The sequence below is a fragment of the Dinoponera quadriceps genome, unplaced genomic scaffold (assembly GCF_001313825.1).
Source record: "Dinoponera quadriceps isolate SergipeBrazil2010 unplaced genomic scaffold, ASM131382v1 scaffold2412, whole genome shotgun sequence".
NCBI classification, from domain to species: domain Eukaryota; kingdom Metazoa; phylum Arthropoda; class Insecta; order Hymenoptera; family Formicidae; genus Dinoponera; species Dinoponera quadriceps.
In genome coordinates, this window is record NW_014556432.1 from 46,376 (window position 1) to 63,462 (window position 17,087).

Genomic DNA, 17,087 nt, shown 5'->3' on the forward strand with positions numbered 1-17,087 from the left:
CCCCCCGTCGCAACTCCTCTCCGGATGACGAACGAACGCTTTTGCGGTATTATAATAAAGTCACTAGAGCGTGAATGCGAGAGAATGAAAGAGAAGACGACGAGAGAGAGAGGTGAGCGCGACGAGGTAGGCAAAGGGAGAAAGGAAACGGCGCGAGAGAAAGAAAGAGAGAGGGAGAGAGAACGAACGGTGGAGGACGAAGGAAAGAGAGAGAAAGAGAGAGGGATGAGAGAGGACTCTACGCAGGCGTCGATAGGCGGTGTAGCGCGTAGGTCAACGTACTTTCTGCCAGGGCCGCACGATATTTCTCGCGGGTGCAAGGAGAGCCGGCGGCGCGTCAACTACTTTCACTAATTCGTCGAGCTTTCGACGTCCGACGTGAAATTTCTAGGCGCGGGCTAGACCGTGCACGCGATACTGCGCAAAACAGCGCGATTCCTGAAAGTTTCCCCCTCGAGGAGAGCAGAAGAAAGAAAAAAAATCGCGCGACGTTGCGCGGGAAACGCGGATTTCGCGTGTGACAACGATGAATGATTAACGTTTGGAAAGTGTTTCGAGATCGCGACTACCAGCGTATCTACTTGAATCGATATCCCGCGAGATCGATCCGGACGTTCGGCTAAAATTAGAGTGAAAATTGGCGTTCGACGAGCGGAAATCGTTTCTTGCTTCACTAAGGGCTTCGTTTCGATTAATCTCCCCGAATATCATAGCGAGATATTATTTCGTGTACCAGAGAGACATCTGCATTATTTCTTCTCGATCGGCCGGACGAAGATATCTGAAATTAATACGAACGAAGTGGTCGAGTTGTGCTGTAGAGAGTAAAGCAGTAAAGCAAGGACGATTCTCCGTCGCGACGAGCGCGCACATTTACACAGCCGGCGCGCGGCTTATATACAGTTATAAGTTTGCGTTTTATAGGAAACAATATTTCTGATAGGAGCGACGTTACGTGCCTCTTGAGCGCGATCGCGTGATGATCCTCGAGCGTACTTTATTCACGAGCCATTGACTCCGCCGGCTGTAAAGCTTAGCTGCACTTTTATTACGATGACTCACGCCGATAAGCTAATTGACTACGGAACAGCGAATTCATTGAAAAATACTCGTACTGTATCTTCGCTCCTCTCTTCCGCGTGTGTGTCGGCTTTTTTCCCCGTGCGGACGGCGTCTCTGACGTCTCCGTTCGCGCGCCGACAATACCGCGTTCGCGTTGCTTTTTCCCCGTCAGCACTGGGTTCCCCCAGTGACCTCGTACTTGACCCGCCGCCAAGGGGGGTAAAGCGCTTTTTCCACCGAGCTTTGATTCCGGATATACTTGGCTGATCGCGTCGTTTATCGGAGAAACTTATCGCTTTGAGTGGAAAACGATGTTGAAAGGACGTTGGATATTTGCTCTATGTATTGAAATGCGACGAGAGGGATCATTTCGTTGCTTTTGTATCTCGCTGGCAGAAGATACAAGATAACAATGACAACATTGTTCGATTCTTTAATAATGGAGGGGATCTAATGGGACGGGAAAGTGCGCGTAACTTGGAGTTTACACGCTCGAGATCCCCGGTCGAAATTTTGATACTACTTTGACGCTCCTGATGATAATTCGCGAGTCTATTTGAACGACCTATAGATTAGTAAACACCTATTTCGATGATACTATATTTGTTAATTTATCTCTTGAACCTTTAATTCTACGCAGAGAAGAAGGTTTGTTTGAATTTCATAAAATTTCTTCAATTGAAACAAATTTGTCGTTTGGAGTGGAGCAAACAAACGAATGTTTGACTCAACAAACAAGATTGGTTTCTCAGACAATAAATATATCTCTTTCTTTTTACGTCAAATAACACATTGTTTTTATATTTTCATCCAAACACGTTGCAACGTGGTTTTCACAAGTAACAAATTATTTAAAAAAAGTAACACTGTGTTAGGAAAATATTAAGGAACTGCTTTGTTTCAGTGGAACGATATTTAATATATAACGAAATTTCTCTTTGATTGAAAATCAAGAATTATCTCCTTTAAGTAATATTGTTTTCTCTGTCGAACAACATGGTTTTATTCTGATGAGGCAACGTTTTCATCCAAACAGAATGATATTTGATATTAAATTATGTTGTTTACATTAAACAAACGCGTAATATATATTAAATCCAAGGAAATCCTTTTCTCTGTGTACAGATTTAACTTTGATTCTACCTTGAAATTATAAATACCCTCTATATTTCGATTCTTAAATTCACAGGAGTATTCAAAATAAGTGATTTCGCCGCCGAAAGCAGCCAAAACGAAAGCTTCAGATATTATCATGGTCAAAGTAGGAGTAATAAATGATATCATTAGAATCGGACCTATTTTGCTATCTTGGTCCCTACCGAGTAGTAGAATTAAGGGTCTAAAACGGGGCGGCAAAAGTCCGATTCTCGGTTGAAATGATGTACGAACGATCACAATCAGCTGTAAATCACCGTCGAGGAATCTTACCTGAGATATTCCCCATTTTTCTTGCAGACGATCTCAAGTACGTGCAACAGACTCTGCTGCAGTGCGCTAAGCGGGCGGGCTCGCTCGACAACATCACCGTGATCGTGGTGTTCCTGACGCCGCCGACCGAGATCGCGTCGCGACCCCTGAACGCGCATCCGCTACTGTCGTATCCGGTGCCGAATGGTCTACTGAACAACATGGACCCGAACAATCCGTTCCTGTCGAACGTCAACGGCCAGTTCGACGTGAACGCTGCCTTCGTCAAGCAGCAGCAGAAGCTCGACGCCGATCTGCAGCACGAGAACGGCACCGACGCTCTCGAGCTCGACGACAATCGCCGGCTGATCTACGCCACGGGCTCCAGCAACGGGAAGCACGTGGAGGACGTGGACGGTAACGACGACTACGATTACGGCGACTTAGGGCCGGAAACGGACGTCGACGCCGTCGACGACGCGCCCGACGTTCGCGACCGGCTGTCGCGCGAGCTCTTCCCCGACGACGAGAAGCCACGGCGGATAACAAGCGAGGGTGACAACAACGTCGAGGACGACGACGACGACGACGACGATGACGACGAGGACGACGATCTTAACCGTGACAACGCGAACGTCCGCCGGCAGACGTACGACGAAGTCGACGTGATGGACAATCGTATCCGAGGACAGAGTGATGAGGACGTTTACGGCGCGGACGACGACGTGCCGCGCGACAACAAAGACGACGACGTGTCGCAGCCGCCACGCGGCGTCGTAGATAGCGACGCGCGCGTCGCCCAGCCCGACGTACCCGACGTCGTCGACGACGACGACGAGTCGCCACCCTCGCCACCGCGAGCTGCTAGTAAGTGCAACCTGTCGTCCGTAAGGACTCGCTTGTGCGTCGCGCTGGTCTACGGTTACGCTTATCACGCGGTGAGCAGTCTGTTCGTGTCGTTGGCGAACTACATCTCGAACTCGTTCGGCGCTCACGTCCTCGGGCTGCGCCGGAAGTGAGCGGCGTCCCTCCCCGCTGTGTATCTGCTCGGCCGAGGTGTCGTGCCGAGGAGGATCGCCCCGGACGAGTTCGACGGACGGAACGACGATGGGTCACAGCCGGCGAGACGACACAATGTAAAGCTCCGTAGTCTCGCCGCCAGATACGCGACATCAACGACGAGATAGTGCGTCTAGTCATTATGCGAGACGGGGGAGGCACGCGGGGGTACCTTACGCCTTACTGAAAGAACGTGGCGAGAGAGGGAGATAACGAAATGTAGTCTTTGTCGTGTAGGGCGTGCGGAGAGAGAAAGAGAGAACGGAAGAAAGAGAGGACAACGTTGTAACAATATCGCGCGCTCCGAGAATACGGAGTGTGGCGAGTTCATTGTGAGTCCCTCCGCTGTCTCGAGACGGCGGTCAGCTTTCCGCTCGGCGTTTCTCCCACGTACGAATGTCGTCGAATCGGAAGCGAAGCGGAGATACAGGTTCAAACGCGCGCATTATCGCGCGAATTTATTCGCCCGTCATTGAGGGATAATGGTGCATTCTACCACCCTCCCCCCTTCCGACGTATTTTTTGTGCTTGCGTGAGATCTCACCCTCGCTTACTTCCGTTCTCCGTGTCCCGTTTGAAACACGGACGTCGTGTCTCTTATCGACTTGTCAGCAAGATTGCACTCACAGTGTAGGATATATCTTATCTCGATAGAGCTTGGAGTCACAAGCGAAGCTATTATCTCTCTTTCTCTCTTTCTCTCTCTCTCCGAGAGTAGCATATATCGTGTGTGCTTTATCGCATCCTTTCCCTCTTTCACCCTCTTTCACACGTGTGTCGTAAGCATCGACAAACCTACGTTTTATCGTATGTAACTTTTTTTTTCTTTCTTTCATAGACCTAGATTAATGGCAACTTTAGAGCCAGTGCCGATCGCACAACGCCACGTCTTTCTTATTACGCTCTCTGTAGAAGCAACTAGACTGCGAACGCGGTCTGAGAAAAACGCTTGCGATTTGTACACCTTGCCTAACACGCGCGCACAACGATTAAAAATAGAATCGTGCAGAAGCAGCCGAGTATGTCAGCGAAAATACCGTACGAGGAGAACAGTTGGTCTCGTCTAATCGACTACTGAAATTGATTCTATTCAACCCGCATTTTGCACAGCGGCGGTACAAAAACGGGAATTTCAACGCGGTAAGGGTAATAAAAAGTCGCACTTGTTCGATAAATCCGCCGTGCGCTTTCTCGATAAGCGGAAACGCTGAATGTAGGATAGCCACGGGAGCCAGTTGTAAACTAGGCGTCCCGTAAATCTTTCGCAGATACCGCGATTTTTACAAGCCTCATTGTGTCTAGATGTTTCTGTGAGAATGAGGTTTGTTTATGAGAAAGATAGTAGATAAGCCGCCCGAGCGGTAATTAACGGCCGATGCATTCGATGCATTCTACACGTCAAAGATTAAAGCTTGTGAAGGACTGTTCCAGATGCGGCAAATTTCCGTTGGTATTGAGAAATCGTTCCAATCCACGTTTCAATTCCACTATTCCGAAGGTAAATTCGATTCATGAGATAAAAGTTTCGAGAAGTTTTATGTTCATATACGTTTTAAATTGTACCTGACAAGGAAAAAAAATCTCAATTGCTCTTCAATCTTACGTCGAGACGCGTCACATGATAGACGGTGAATCAGTGTTTACGTCGACCATTATCTTTGGGACAAAAAATAATTGACAAATACGGATACAACGGATAACGTTGATTTATATCTGACAGGGCAGAAATATTTTCTTGCGTCGTCTAGTGTACATCCATACCCTATCTTGCGCTTTACTCTCTTCTTTCGCTTCCGCTTACTTCTCTCCGTCTCATCCACAAGCGAATTTCCTTCCCCTTTTCACTAAATATATACCGTATTATCGTGTGCCATGTCGGCGACGTTTGACGATACGTGCAGCCGTAATTGATTATAGTCATGCCGGAAGGATTCAATCCGCAAATTATGATTTTTGAGATTCTTTCATCAATAAGCAGTCTATATGTCTTCCTACATAAAACAAAAAGGCCTGAGCTTTATGGACGCGTAAAATTAATTAGAAATAGTTTTCATCTTCTACTAGTACTATTTTTTTTTACCAATTACGCCTTTCTTTACCTATTTCTCAAGTGTTAAGCTTGTCAATGAATACCCTTAAGGAGAATGAAATGTGCCATCTTCGATTTCTCGGACGACTGTGAAGGACCTCAGCGCTATTTATACCGTTTATTTAAATCGTATATCAAATTATCATTTACATCTTTCTCGAATATACTTGCGGGTTGGATCCTTCTCGCTGAACTATATGGCTAATTAATAAACTCGACGAGAAACTGATAGCCCACCGAGTCGACCTGACTTTTTGCATTTTTCACACGAATCTCCGGGAACCCTCGAGTACCGTCGTCACCGGCAGCTTGAATATTTAGCAAGATACCTTCGAGCATATCTCTCGGCGACGCCCGATACCGTTACGTTCGAATCTGGCGCGCCGCGGCGCAAGCTCGCGCAGCACGCCCGCGATTGGTCGCGGCCGAGGCCGGCGGCGGCCAATCGGCCGGCGTGCCGCCAATTGTCGCGGTCGCGATAGAAGGGGCTCTCGCCGGCAGTTCCTTACGAGCCTCGTACGGTTGTGAGTGCGCGTTCTCCTTTCCGAGCTTCTGCGAGTGTTCCGCCGCGACGCACCAGCCCCAGTGCACGAAATACGCCGGGATCCCTCAGTTGGATATACACACGCTGCTTCCTGGTGAGACCGTTATCGCCGCGTCTCCGACTGCGGGGCATCCGCTGACCGGGTGCGAGGGACGTTCTCGGAGGTACGTTGAATAGCCACGCGCGCGCGCGCGCACGCACGGCCTCCATCGTTCCACCGGGAACGCCGAGGCCGAAACGTGAATTTAAATTTGGAACGGACGCCGCGACGCCTCCGTTTCGGTCGCAGACGCGCGGCGAAGTAACCGACGACGCTCGCGAAGGTGGCCGAGCCGGCCGGCGACGACACCGGAATCCTCTCAGCCCTCGGAATTCCCAGCGTGCTCGCGATGAAAATACGTTCTGCGTAGCGCGATGGTAGCGCTTCCCGTCGTTGGGAATAGACATAGAATCCGTGGCCCGGAAGTGAGAGCTCCGCCGAGTTTATACCTGTTTCGAACCGGGCCCCTCCCCCGTGCTTCTCTCTCTCTCTCTCTCTCTCTCTTTCGTTTTCTCGCTCGTACATTCGCTTGTTCCTACGTCGATTCTCTCCCTCCTCCCTTTCTCCGTCGTTCCTTTCTAGAAAAATGCGTCAAAAGTCGAATCGAGTGCGATACATTGGCGTTTTCGCTCTTTCTCGTGTGCTCTCTTTCTTCTCTCCGAGTTTGTCATGTGTCTTTTCTGCGAACAGGAGAAAAAGAGGAGAGACAAAGAGAGACAAGGAGAGGCGGGNGGGGGGGGGGGGGGGGGGCAGAAGAGACAGTTCGCTTCGCATCATACGAAGCGTGTACGAAAATACCGTGTTGTGAAACCGCTGTGTGTCGTTTGCTGCGTCCTCGTGGACAGCGCGTCGCCGTAGTCGTCGTCCTCGTCCAAAAATCGAGGTCGCCTCGCGCTCTCGTGTCAATCGCGTTGTCGTCGTAGGGTGGGCGTTGATTGGCTACATTTATTGACCACAGGCCGCATCGACATTGGCCGACACTAGAAAAAATCGCCAAATCACGGCCGGTGATTGATGGACGGTCAATTGCAACGTGATCCAAAGAGAAGACCCTCCCGTCGTCGTGCGTACACCCTCGCACCGTTTCCTCTCGCGAGTAAGTCGCGGGAGGACCGCACCTCCGCCGAGCTCGGTTCTCTCGTCGCTGTAAATACGCGAAAATAGATCTTACGCCAGTTCTCGCAATCGCCGCGGCAATAGTCGTGACTAAACGCGGAGACTCATCGTCGCGCCGCCGAAGCAACGGCGAATTCCGAACTCGCGCCGGAACTGGGGTCGGAAGGAGGGGGNGGGGGGGGGGGGGAGTATCAACGAGCCTTGAATCCCGGCTCGTTGATCTCGTATGCGCGAGGAAGGTTTCTCCAAAGCTGGGTATACACTGAACAAACGAATGTGCGATACGAGTGTGTGTATATTCGCATCTATTCGCGCACGAATTTGCTTCGGCGAGCCCATCTTGCGAGAACAAATTGGCCTGAAGAAACATCCCCCGCCCCGACTCCTCGCCTACATCTTCGAAATTTTACCGACCGAGAATTCGCGCTTGCTGTTGGTGCTTTATTCGTCCGTTCAGTGTGTACATTTACTTGAGATTCCCCCGACTCGTTGCGAAAGATGCGAGAAAATTCCAAACGGGGAGACAGTTCGCTGCCGAGACGAATCTTACGAAAATTTCGGCTCGCCGAGATTCACGACCGGTCTCAGCGGATCCCAAAAATTCCGCTTTCACCGGTGCCCCATAAGAGAACTTTGCGAGAGAGAGAGAGAGAGAGAGAGAGAGAGAGAGAGAGAAGAATCGAGAAAATTCGTCGAACCGCGGTATCGCGATGCGAAAAATTCGCAGTCGCGAATATTTCGCGACGAATATTTTTAACGCATTGCAATTCTAATGATCTCGGTTCAAGCTACGTTCAAGCACGCGTGCGATATAACGGGAATGTCCAAGAGTGAGCGCAAGAGAGAGAGAGAAAGAGATAGAAGAAAGAACCGAGCTGTCAGTATTGGCCGCCGATAAGGCAATTGCAATCCACGAGCTGCTTTCAATAAGGCGCGCCGCGACGCGTAAAATCGCGCGAGGCCCGGCGATAACCGAGCGAGTTAATTGGAAATTTATATAGGTCGCGAGGGGGAGAGGCGGCTTTTCGCGAAGATTCCCTCGCACGCCCCGAGGGGAATCTCCGTCTCTCTTTCTCTCATGATGCAATTAATCCGCCGATCGCGTGTGCCCCCCTTCCTGCGTCGCGTGTGTGTTGTCCCCACGTTCGTATTTATAGACTCGAAAGTAACGTGGTGATCCGTTTCGCGTCCCGACGAGTGAAGGTGCCGATGGCGGTCCTCCTCGATGTTGTCGACGCGCGACACCGAGGTAATTGGATCTCCATCGTCGCGTCGGGAATGCCGCAGAGAGAGAGAGAGAGAGTGGTCTTACGCTGATCCCAGCGAATTATCACTGACGGAACACGACAGCGATGACGCAACCGGTCGAATCGTTGGAGGTTCTTCCGTCGGTTCTGTCCGTTTCTCACGCACGCTCTAACCGTACTCGAAATTCTCTCTCCGTTCCGCCTCGCGAGTCCGCTCGGCTCGGTCTTACCCTCGAAATCTGACAAGTGCTCTGTAAGTTGGCGCTGTTCCTCCGAAGAGTTCTGAGGTTTCTCTGTGACGGCACGCTTAATCTGCTTAGCTGCCTCTGCGATTTTCCTCTTCATGGCACTCCGAGGGTCGCGAATGAATGTCTGTCGCGCGAGCACGTCGCAACGGTGTCCGCGAATTTTCACGCGCGGGATTGGACACGAAACGCAAACGGGAACTCGATCGTCATGCCGATATTTTCGTAGGCGGGAAACTGAAATCGACGCGTCTCGTAAGTTCCGAGTGAGAGATAATTGACGCTCGTAATTGGACGCGTGAGGGTCAACCCGACCCCCACGTACGCATGAACAACGACGAGTGTTTCTCTGTTTTGTTTCTATCCGTGACGCTGACGTTTTCAGTAACTTACCTCCGTCGCTTACTCTTGGATTTAACAAAATAGTTTAAATAACATTCGAGAATCTCGGTTATAAATAGCAGTTGTGTATTCCTGAAAAGTCTTGCGGGTTAACGTAAAAATGCAAATGCCTGGACAAGTATTTAATTCTGGACGTTTCTATTGTTTTGGTCTTTAAGACTCCGGAATACGCGCTGTGGTTGTCCTTTGGTGACGTCAGAAGCGAGGAAAATCATGCTAATTTATGTGACAGTACATATGTAAATAAAAGAATATACACATGACATAATAATCGTGATCGATTCAGCACACTTGTAAAAATCATTTAAGGACGCTTTCCCTTAATTTGAACAATTAATAAATAGCCGTAAATTAGTGTAACATGCAATTTGCGTTTTTAATCTATCTGTTCTCGTGATTTCTGTCACGTTAATTTTACTATCAAAGAAGGATAGCCACGGTGAGTGTCCAGGAGCCTTAAATACACAGGGAACAAATAGTTTTAAATCAATGATAGGTATTCTCACGAACAAAAGAATGTTATAATATTCTTACATGTTTAGTCTTGAATTGAGTGCAAATCATACTTGCATCAATACAAATTCAATTAAATTAAGACTAAAGATCTAAAAAAATTATGATACGTATGATATTCTTTCTTATTCTCACAAGCATATATATATAATATTCTTTCTTATATAAGAATGTATATCGTTGATTCAAGACTAATTTTTCCCATGTGCGGGAGAAAATTAGTCTTATATCAATGATAGATAGATATTCTTATATAAGTAAGTAATCTTAAATCGTGATAGATAATTTTTATATAACATATTTAAACTTTCAACGTTGAATATATCCTTATATTCAATATATATATATATATATATAAAATTTCGTATTGAAAATTTAAATATTGACGCTTAAAGATCAAAGCAAGAATATTCGGAGTTAAGTACTGGTACTTTTACCTTACCGGCGTGCTTTTCGAGGTTAATAAGCGGTCACATGAAAGAAAGAGAGATGGAGAAAAAGGGAGAGATTATACCAGCGCGGCGCGAAAACTACGCTCCAAAAAAGGATTACCGAATCATCGGCGGATGCTGCTGCTGCCTCGGTAATAACGTCGACACAGATAACGCGCGTTTTTGCGCACTAGCAATTACCACGACGACGATGATGGTTTAGCCGTGCGCTATCTACCCGCCATATCCTGTGCAGTTTATGCGCCGCAGATTTAAGGTCCGCGTTCTCTTCTTCTCTCGGGGTGCAGTTCCGTTTTCCTCTTCTCCGTCGAGGCGTATAAAACGTCGCTCTCATTTCTCACTCGCGCAAAGTGACAGACGACGGTCGCTCTGTTCTCGAAACTTTTGACTCGGCAGCGTTGTTATTGTTACGTTGTCGATGCGTTACACCTGCGCGACGATAATCGACAACGACACTGTCGTTAAAAGTTACAAAATAAACGGCCGCGGAAAATCAAGCGCGAGTTTCGACTCGGGGAGAAGGGAGAGAGAGAAAGAGAGGAGAGGCGCGATAAAAGAAATGCAAAGTTGTGCTTGCGTACCCGTATATATGCGCCGTTTGTTCTTAAATAAACGCCCGTCATTACTTAGATAACTATTTACGTAACGAACGACGTGGTCCTCTGTTGCCGAGGCGAACGAACGGGGATCGAAAGTGCGTATTCGCCAGCATACGGCGCGCACTTCGTCGCTCGGGCTAAGTTGAACCCGTCGTTTATTACGAGGGAATAATTATGAGAGTCGCTCACCGGCTTTTCTTTTTCTCCCCAACGTCGGGCTTTACTCCTCTGTCTCTCTTTCTCTTCGTTTCTTCATCGTGTTTCGCTCGTTTTCGCGGCTATCCCTCCCGGTAATTCGCGGAGCCACGACTGCGACTTGCGCGAGAGTGCCTTTTCGCGACTTAAAATAGAAACTCCCTCGTCTCTTCCGTGTCCACGCGCGAAGCCCAAGGTTAATCCTCTCGGCGCAGCCCCAAAGGCAGAGTGCAAAGGTGTGAACTCGGCACCGGAATTTTGAACGATCGAAGGCCGCCGTGTCGGGCGAGGAAACTCCTCGCATTTGAAAGAATGGAATGTGTGGAAAATGAAACGGTCGATTCAACGAAACCGCCGATTGAACCGCGATATCCCGTTTCAATTATGCGCTCCTGTTTCATTCGCGCGGCTCGGCCACTCCGCGCGACGAGTTCCTTTTTAGGTTGCGTCTGGTTCTCGGGCGTGAAAACGAGTACACCGCCGCGCCGTTTTCGCATGTAAATCACCGGCTCATTACAAGCGATCGTTTCGCAGTTTGTCCGCGGCCAGACGGTGTTAGACACCGGCGATCAAAGAGATTATTAATCCTTTGAAAGGGCGTGAACAACGCGAGACGCATCGATGCGATTCAATTCTCACTGCTTGTCGTCAATTTTCAACGTCTCTTTCCTCCGGTGATCATTTCCGATGGGAAATCTGCAAATACGGTTACCACGCAGGGGAAAAGATTTCTTCCGGATTTTTGGTGAAATTTCCTTTCGTCAATTGAAACAAATCTGTCTTTTGCAGTGGAGCGAAAAAACGAATGTTCGATTCAACAAACAGAACTGGTTTCTATGATATATTTTTTACGTCAAATAACATATCACATTCAAGCATTACAATAGTTGTCACAAATAATTATTTGAAAGGAGTAACATTATGCTAGAGAAATATTAGAGCGTTTTTTTTTTTTGTTTCATTAAAAGTTGAAACAATAATATACAAGATTTTTTTTTATAACTAGAAACCAAATATTTCCACAAAATAATACTGTTTTTTTTTCTCTCTGTTAAACAACATGGTTTATTTTAGTGAAACAACAAAATCATCAAACAAAACGATATTGGATATTAAATTATGTTTGTATTTATTCAAACAAAATTATATTTTTCTATTCAATTATGTTGTTTATATTAAACAAACCCAAGCAAAACAAACACGTATATTAAATCCAAAGAAACTTCTTTTTTTTTTTATCTGTACAGAGCGACCATTTTTTCCAGATTTTTCCCGTGATATTTCTTACGTGTCCTTACATATTTTAACGTACATTACATTATACTCATGTATATCACGTGATATTTCTTCACACGTATGTTTCATCATATTTTCGTGTTATGCCTCGAAATTGATCCTTTGCGAAGCGTCGCGTCGCCGCATAACTTTCCCAAATGGCGTTGTTGGATCTATAATAACCGATCCGCGAATATCTCCCCGAGTACTCTCGTGCGCACGTACTCGTACTTTTTGGGCGCATACCGTCTTGACGGACCGAATCTCTTTTATGTCCCAGGATATAACCGGGAGAACCTGGGGGCTCTCTTACTCTCTCTCTCTCTCTCTCTCCCTCCATTTGTCCCCTCGCTCTCTTTCTCATTCGCGCACTTTCGTCGGTCCTCCTGACGTCGGTTTAAAATTAACTCTCCCTCTTACTCGGCGTGCTCTCTCACGACCGATACATACGTCGCGCGTCGACCGCGGCGCTCTCGTGAAAATGAAAAAAAAAACAGAGAACGAAGAGAGACGGCAAAAGAGGATGACACGCTCGCGCTTTTTCCCTCCGCCCTCTCTCCCGCACCATCTCCGGGTGGTGGCACGCTCCGTCGTTCCGCGACGAGCCTGGAATCGCGTTGTCGGGCGTTGGTCGCGCGATGCGCTTTCTTCTTCAATGACACAGCACGGTGTCGCGGAGATACCGTATTCTCACTTATACAGAGAAAAAAAGAAGGGTTCTTGAAATTTCGTATTTCTATTTATTTCACTGAAATTTGTTTCATAGAAACAACATATACCTATACGAAATATTATTTGTTTGAGTAAACATTTTATTGTCTCATTCAAGAAAACTCGACTATTTAACAGAAAAAATGTTATTATTGGAAATAATATCTCTTAACCGATTAAAATATTATTTGGTTACAATAAGTATGTAAAATCAAACGAATAATTATCCTTATAAGAAAATTATCTTTCAAGCAAATTTTCTATTTTAGATAAAGATACACATTCGTTGAGAGGTCTGACAATCGTACTTATTGATCGAAACACTATTTCGGAGCATGCCAATGATGAAGTTTGTTTCGATGCGATAGAATTTATTAAATTCGAAGAAATCCTTTCCTCACCTGTAGCCAATCGCGTGTATTTATTCGCATGAGATGAAAATGCGAGGGAAAATATGAGAAAAATCACCGAAGATACACGATCGACCTCCTGGTCATTCGTTTTCGAAAGGTGCACGCCCCTTCAAAGAAAAAAAAAACTTGGAAGAATGAAGAGAGTCCGCGAAGTGGAGGAGGATGTAGTGCTCGGCGCGATTGCGATTCGTTATCGACGCGAATCTTCGCGCGCTCCTCCCTTTCGCTCCACCCGTATGTACATATCTGTTTCCGGCGCTGCGGGATATCATTTTTCGAAGTCGGATACAATAGCATCGAACCCGCGGCGTTTTATGCGCCTTGCGCGTATCCGTACGGATGTGAAGCGCGTTTCACGTGATAGAGAGCGCGTGGGAGAGAGAGAGAGAGAGAGAACTTGGTTGGCACGAGTTTGCGTTGGTGGGCGAAGCAACTTAAAACGAAATTAAGAACAGGTTAAGCGAGCGCTCGCGCCGCGTAGGTCGTGCTTTTTTCCCCGGCCTCCCTTAACCAGTTTTCACGTAGGTTTTTCCGGCCTGCAGCCAGGTGGACCGCCGATGGAGGTTTCGCCTGGTGTGATCGTCGCAAGTCTGTCCTTTCAGTGGAGCTTTTTATAATTTCCCCCTTTTCTCGGTCTAAATATGCTCTCGCTTTGTCCCGACACGTCGGAGCGGTATAACGAAAATATATTTCACGCGTGTAGCTTCGAAAGGGGGAATTCTTCCCACACACGGAGAAAAATATTAATTGTACTGCGAGGAGAAGCAATATACTTAGTTTACTTTTCCTTTCTAAGTAACGGTTATCTCGAACGAGGAATATTTTCTGATAATAGTACTTAAATCGCACCCGTCACACAAATATTGGAAAAGCCTTGTTATCATTTACTCGAAAGAAGAATTTATGCTCTTTTCAAGAATATTGCAAACGAAGAATATTGTTATGGAAAGAAAGTTAGATTAATCAATTAATTAGAGTAAGTAAACCGAGGTTTCAACTTTAGTGCTTTTAATTTAATTAATATTCTTGATTGAAGTACTAAATTTACTAGGATTCAGAACATATACAGGGTGTATCTGAACTCCGCTGACAAATTCGCAGGATTTATATAAAAAAATAAGTAAAAATCTTAGTAAATATATGTCTTCGAACACTTTGTTTTTGAGATGTAATTACCGCGACTTCAGTTTAAGAAAATATATATTTTATTCATTAAATCGTGTTTTACGATCATCTAATCTATATCTCAATAATCAAGTTTTTGCAGACATATATTTATAAAAACTTTTCTTTTTTCTTTTTTTAATATTCATTTTTCAACGCAGAATTTGTCCCGTAAATGTCGGTAGAGTTCAGATGCACTCTTTATTTTGAATAAATTTGAAGCTTACGATGAACTTATGGATATACTTGCGGATATATAAACTTATAAAGTACTTGAATGAAATGTGTATTTTTCTGCGTGCAGGCTTGCCGTTTTTCCGATTTACACCTGTCGCGTCTCGCAGGATTAAAATATCACTTGTACGACGTGCGCAATACTGGCGTGAATTTGTAATATATCGGCCAGAGGCTTATAACGATCACACGGCCGAATAAATTCGCGAATTTAATGAAACACTCGGGATTTATTTGATTCTGCGAACGCGACGGACTCGGCTCTCGACGCGGGGATTCTCGTCGCTCCGCCGGCGGGATCGCCTGTCTCTCGCCTGTGACGCAATTTAAAATTGTATCGAACACTTTTCCAGCGGAAAAGTTAATCGCTCATTAACGAACCGCCCGTAAATAAATCCGACACGGAGCAGCGTCGCGGAAAATCTCACCCTCGGCCGGGAATAGAAGAAGGAGTGTAGGGGCCCTCGTCGAGAGCTAATTCCGTTGTCCCCCCATTAAAATCCCCGAGGTCAAAGCGAGGGTAGGGCGCTTCGAGACCGAAGTCGTTTCTCTCCCGTCAAACGCGTGAAACCCGGCCGGAAAATCGCCCGTTGAGAAGGTCAAGAATTGTCGAAGTCGCCCTCGTCGGGTGTTCGGACGTGCCGACGACGATCGTTCGACGCTTTCCCGAGGTCCTTCATCCAATCGCGGGGGGTGACTCTCCTCTCCTCCTCCTACCCCTGTCGCGACACGGTGCACAGGTGGGCGGTCGGGTGGATGGGTGGCGGCAGCGGCGGTGTAGAAGCGATGAAGTGGGAGGAAGGCAGGGAGGAGGGGTGCTCTCTGGACTAGATCGATAATGCATCTCTTGGCGGGCGTAGTTCCTCTTAGTCACCGGAGGGCGATCGCTCCGCGAAGAGTCGTTCCGTTTTACGACCGTGCCGGTCGCGTGACAGAGGGTGGGTGGGTGTCGCCGAGTCGCTCGAGTATACTGCGTACCTCGCGGAGTATCTACGCGCGTATCTTATCGCCGCTGTCGTTCGATACGCGTCCTCCTCCTCGCGAGCTCCAGCTCTCGCGCGCCGCTGCTGCTGACTGATCGCCGGCGACTCTCCTCCGTTCGATACTCCTACGGTCATTAGGACTGAGGTGTGTACTCCGCAGGTACGTATTACACGTTAGCTCCGCTGACGCTAACGAGGCGAGTGGAAGCGTGCGGTTCGTGGGGATTACCGTAATGCTCCTTCTCTCACGAGTTATTGGGCTCGAATTGCAGTGGAACTCGAGCGCGCGTTTACCGCGCCGCGTAATAAGCGGGCGGCAGGCTTCCGGGCTCTCTCGCGATTTGTGCGCCGGAAACGATGAGTTTTTTTTTTTTCTTTGCGAAGTCCGCTCCAGCCGAGACAAGATAAGAGAGGCCGAATCCGTCTCGACGGACTGAGGAAAAGTATGGAAATCAAGTTGCGATATTATATGTTTAACGTGTGTCACGTACGAGTAACTCTCGACGGTATATACTCTCTGTCGGTGTATACCCTCTCCCTTCCCTCCCCTCGTAATAGAATGGCACCTGAGAGCACCTGTATGAGAACTCGAGGAAGTCAATAAATTATTGAAGAAAGAACGTCACGTTTACTCGACGCACACACACACACGCGCGCGCACGTAAGAGCACACGTGTGATGGATTTTTTCATTCACTGCGTCGGATCGTTGCTGCGATGCAACGGAAAATCTCCCGCCCCGGCCCCCTTTTTTCCTGTCCAATACGGTGCGAGATGTGCAAGTAGCGATATTAGCTTGTCAGCGAATGTGCGATCCTTTTGCACATCCGATGAAAACTACGGGAGAAGTGGAAGAGGAGAAGATGGTGGTAGCGTTAGTGAATTCACCCCTCCCCTCCCTGTCTCTCCTCTCTCTCTCTCTCTCCCCCTCTCTCTCTCTAAAACTTCTGTCGCGCTTCTTCCAGAACCTCTTCAGCATGTACTGATCCCCGAAGCGGATAATGTAGCGGACAGCGAGGATTCCGAGGACGAGTGGAATTACTACCGTATCGATCCGAACAAAGAGGAGTCCGTAACGGCGGCCGCTGCAGCCCCGGGCGACGAGGAGAAGAACGTACGGGAGGATCCCGAGCTTGTTGTGAAGGATAACTCGGAAGTCCAGTCTCTGGAAGAAGCGGACGATATTAAATGCGAAAGACGGACGGAGGAGGCCCCGTCTGAGCTTATTGACACCGATGTGAGTATCCAGCGTTGTTGTCGCGTCGACTATCTCGCGTCGCGATCGATAGAAGAATCTGTCGTTCAGTCAGAGAGAGAGAGTGTGTGTGTGTCTGTGTG

At 47.6% G+C, this 17,087-nt stretch overlaps 2 protein-coding genes across 6 annotated transcripts in view; one reads left to right on the forward strand and one right to left on the reverse strand.

The window, feature by feature from the left end:
- Nucleotides 1–6,319, reverse strand: part of LOC106747385 (trypsin-1-like) — a 23,872-nt gene extending 17,553 nt beyond the window's left edge. Inside the window, exon 1 of the mRNA XM_014624863.1 lies at nt 6,127–6,319. The gene's annotated coding sequence lies outside the window, so the exon portion shown is untranslated. The remainder of the gene's footprint in view (nt 1–6,126) is intronic.
- LOC106747384 (mucin-19-like) overlaps nt 1–17,087 on the forward strand; it is a 65,439-nt gene that overhangs the window by 42,321 nt on the left and 6,031 nt on the right. For all 5 annotated transcript variants that reach the window (XM_014624857.1, XM_014624859.1, XM_014624862.1 and 2 more), the window contains 2 exons: nt 2,518–3,336; nt 16,715–16,986. In XM_014624857.1, coding sequence (XP_014480343.1) covers nt 2,518–3,336; nt 16,715–16,986 — 1,091 coding nt within the window. The remainder of the gene's footprint in view (nt 1–2,517; nt 3,337–16,714; nt 16,987–17,087) is intronic.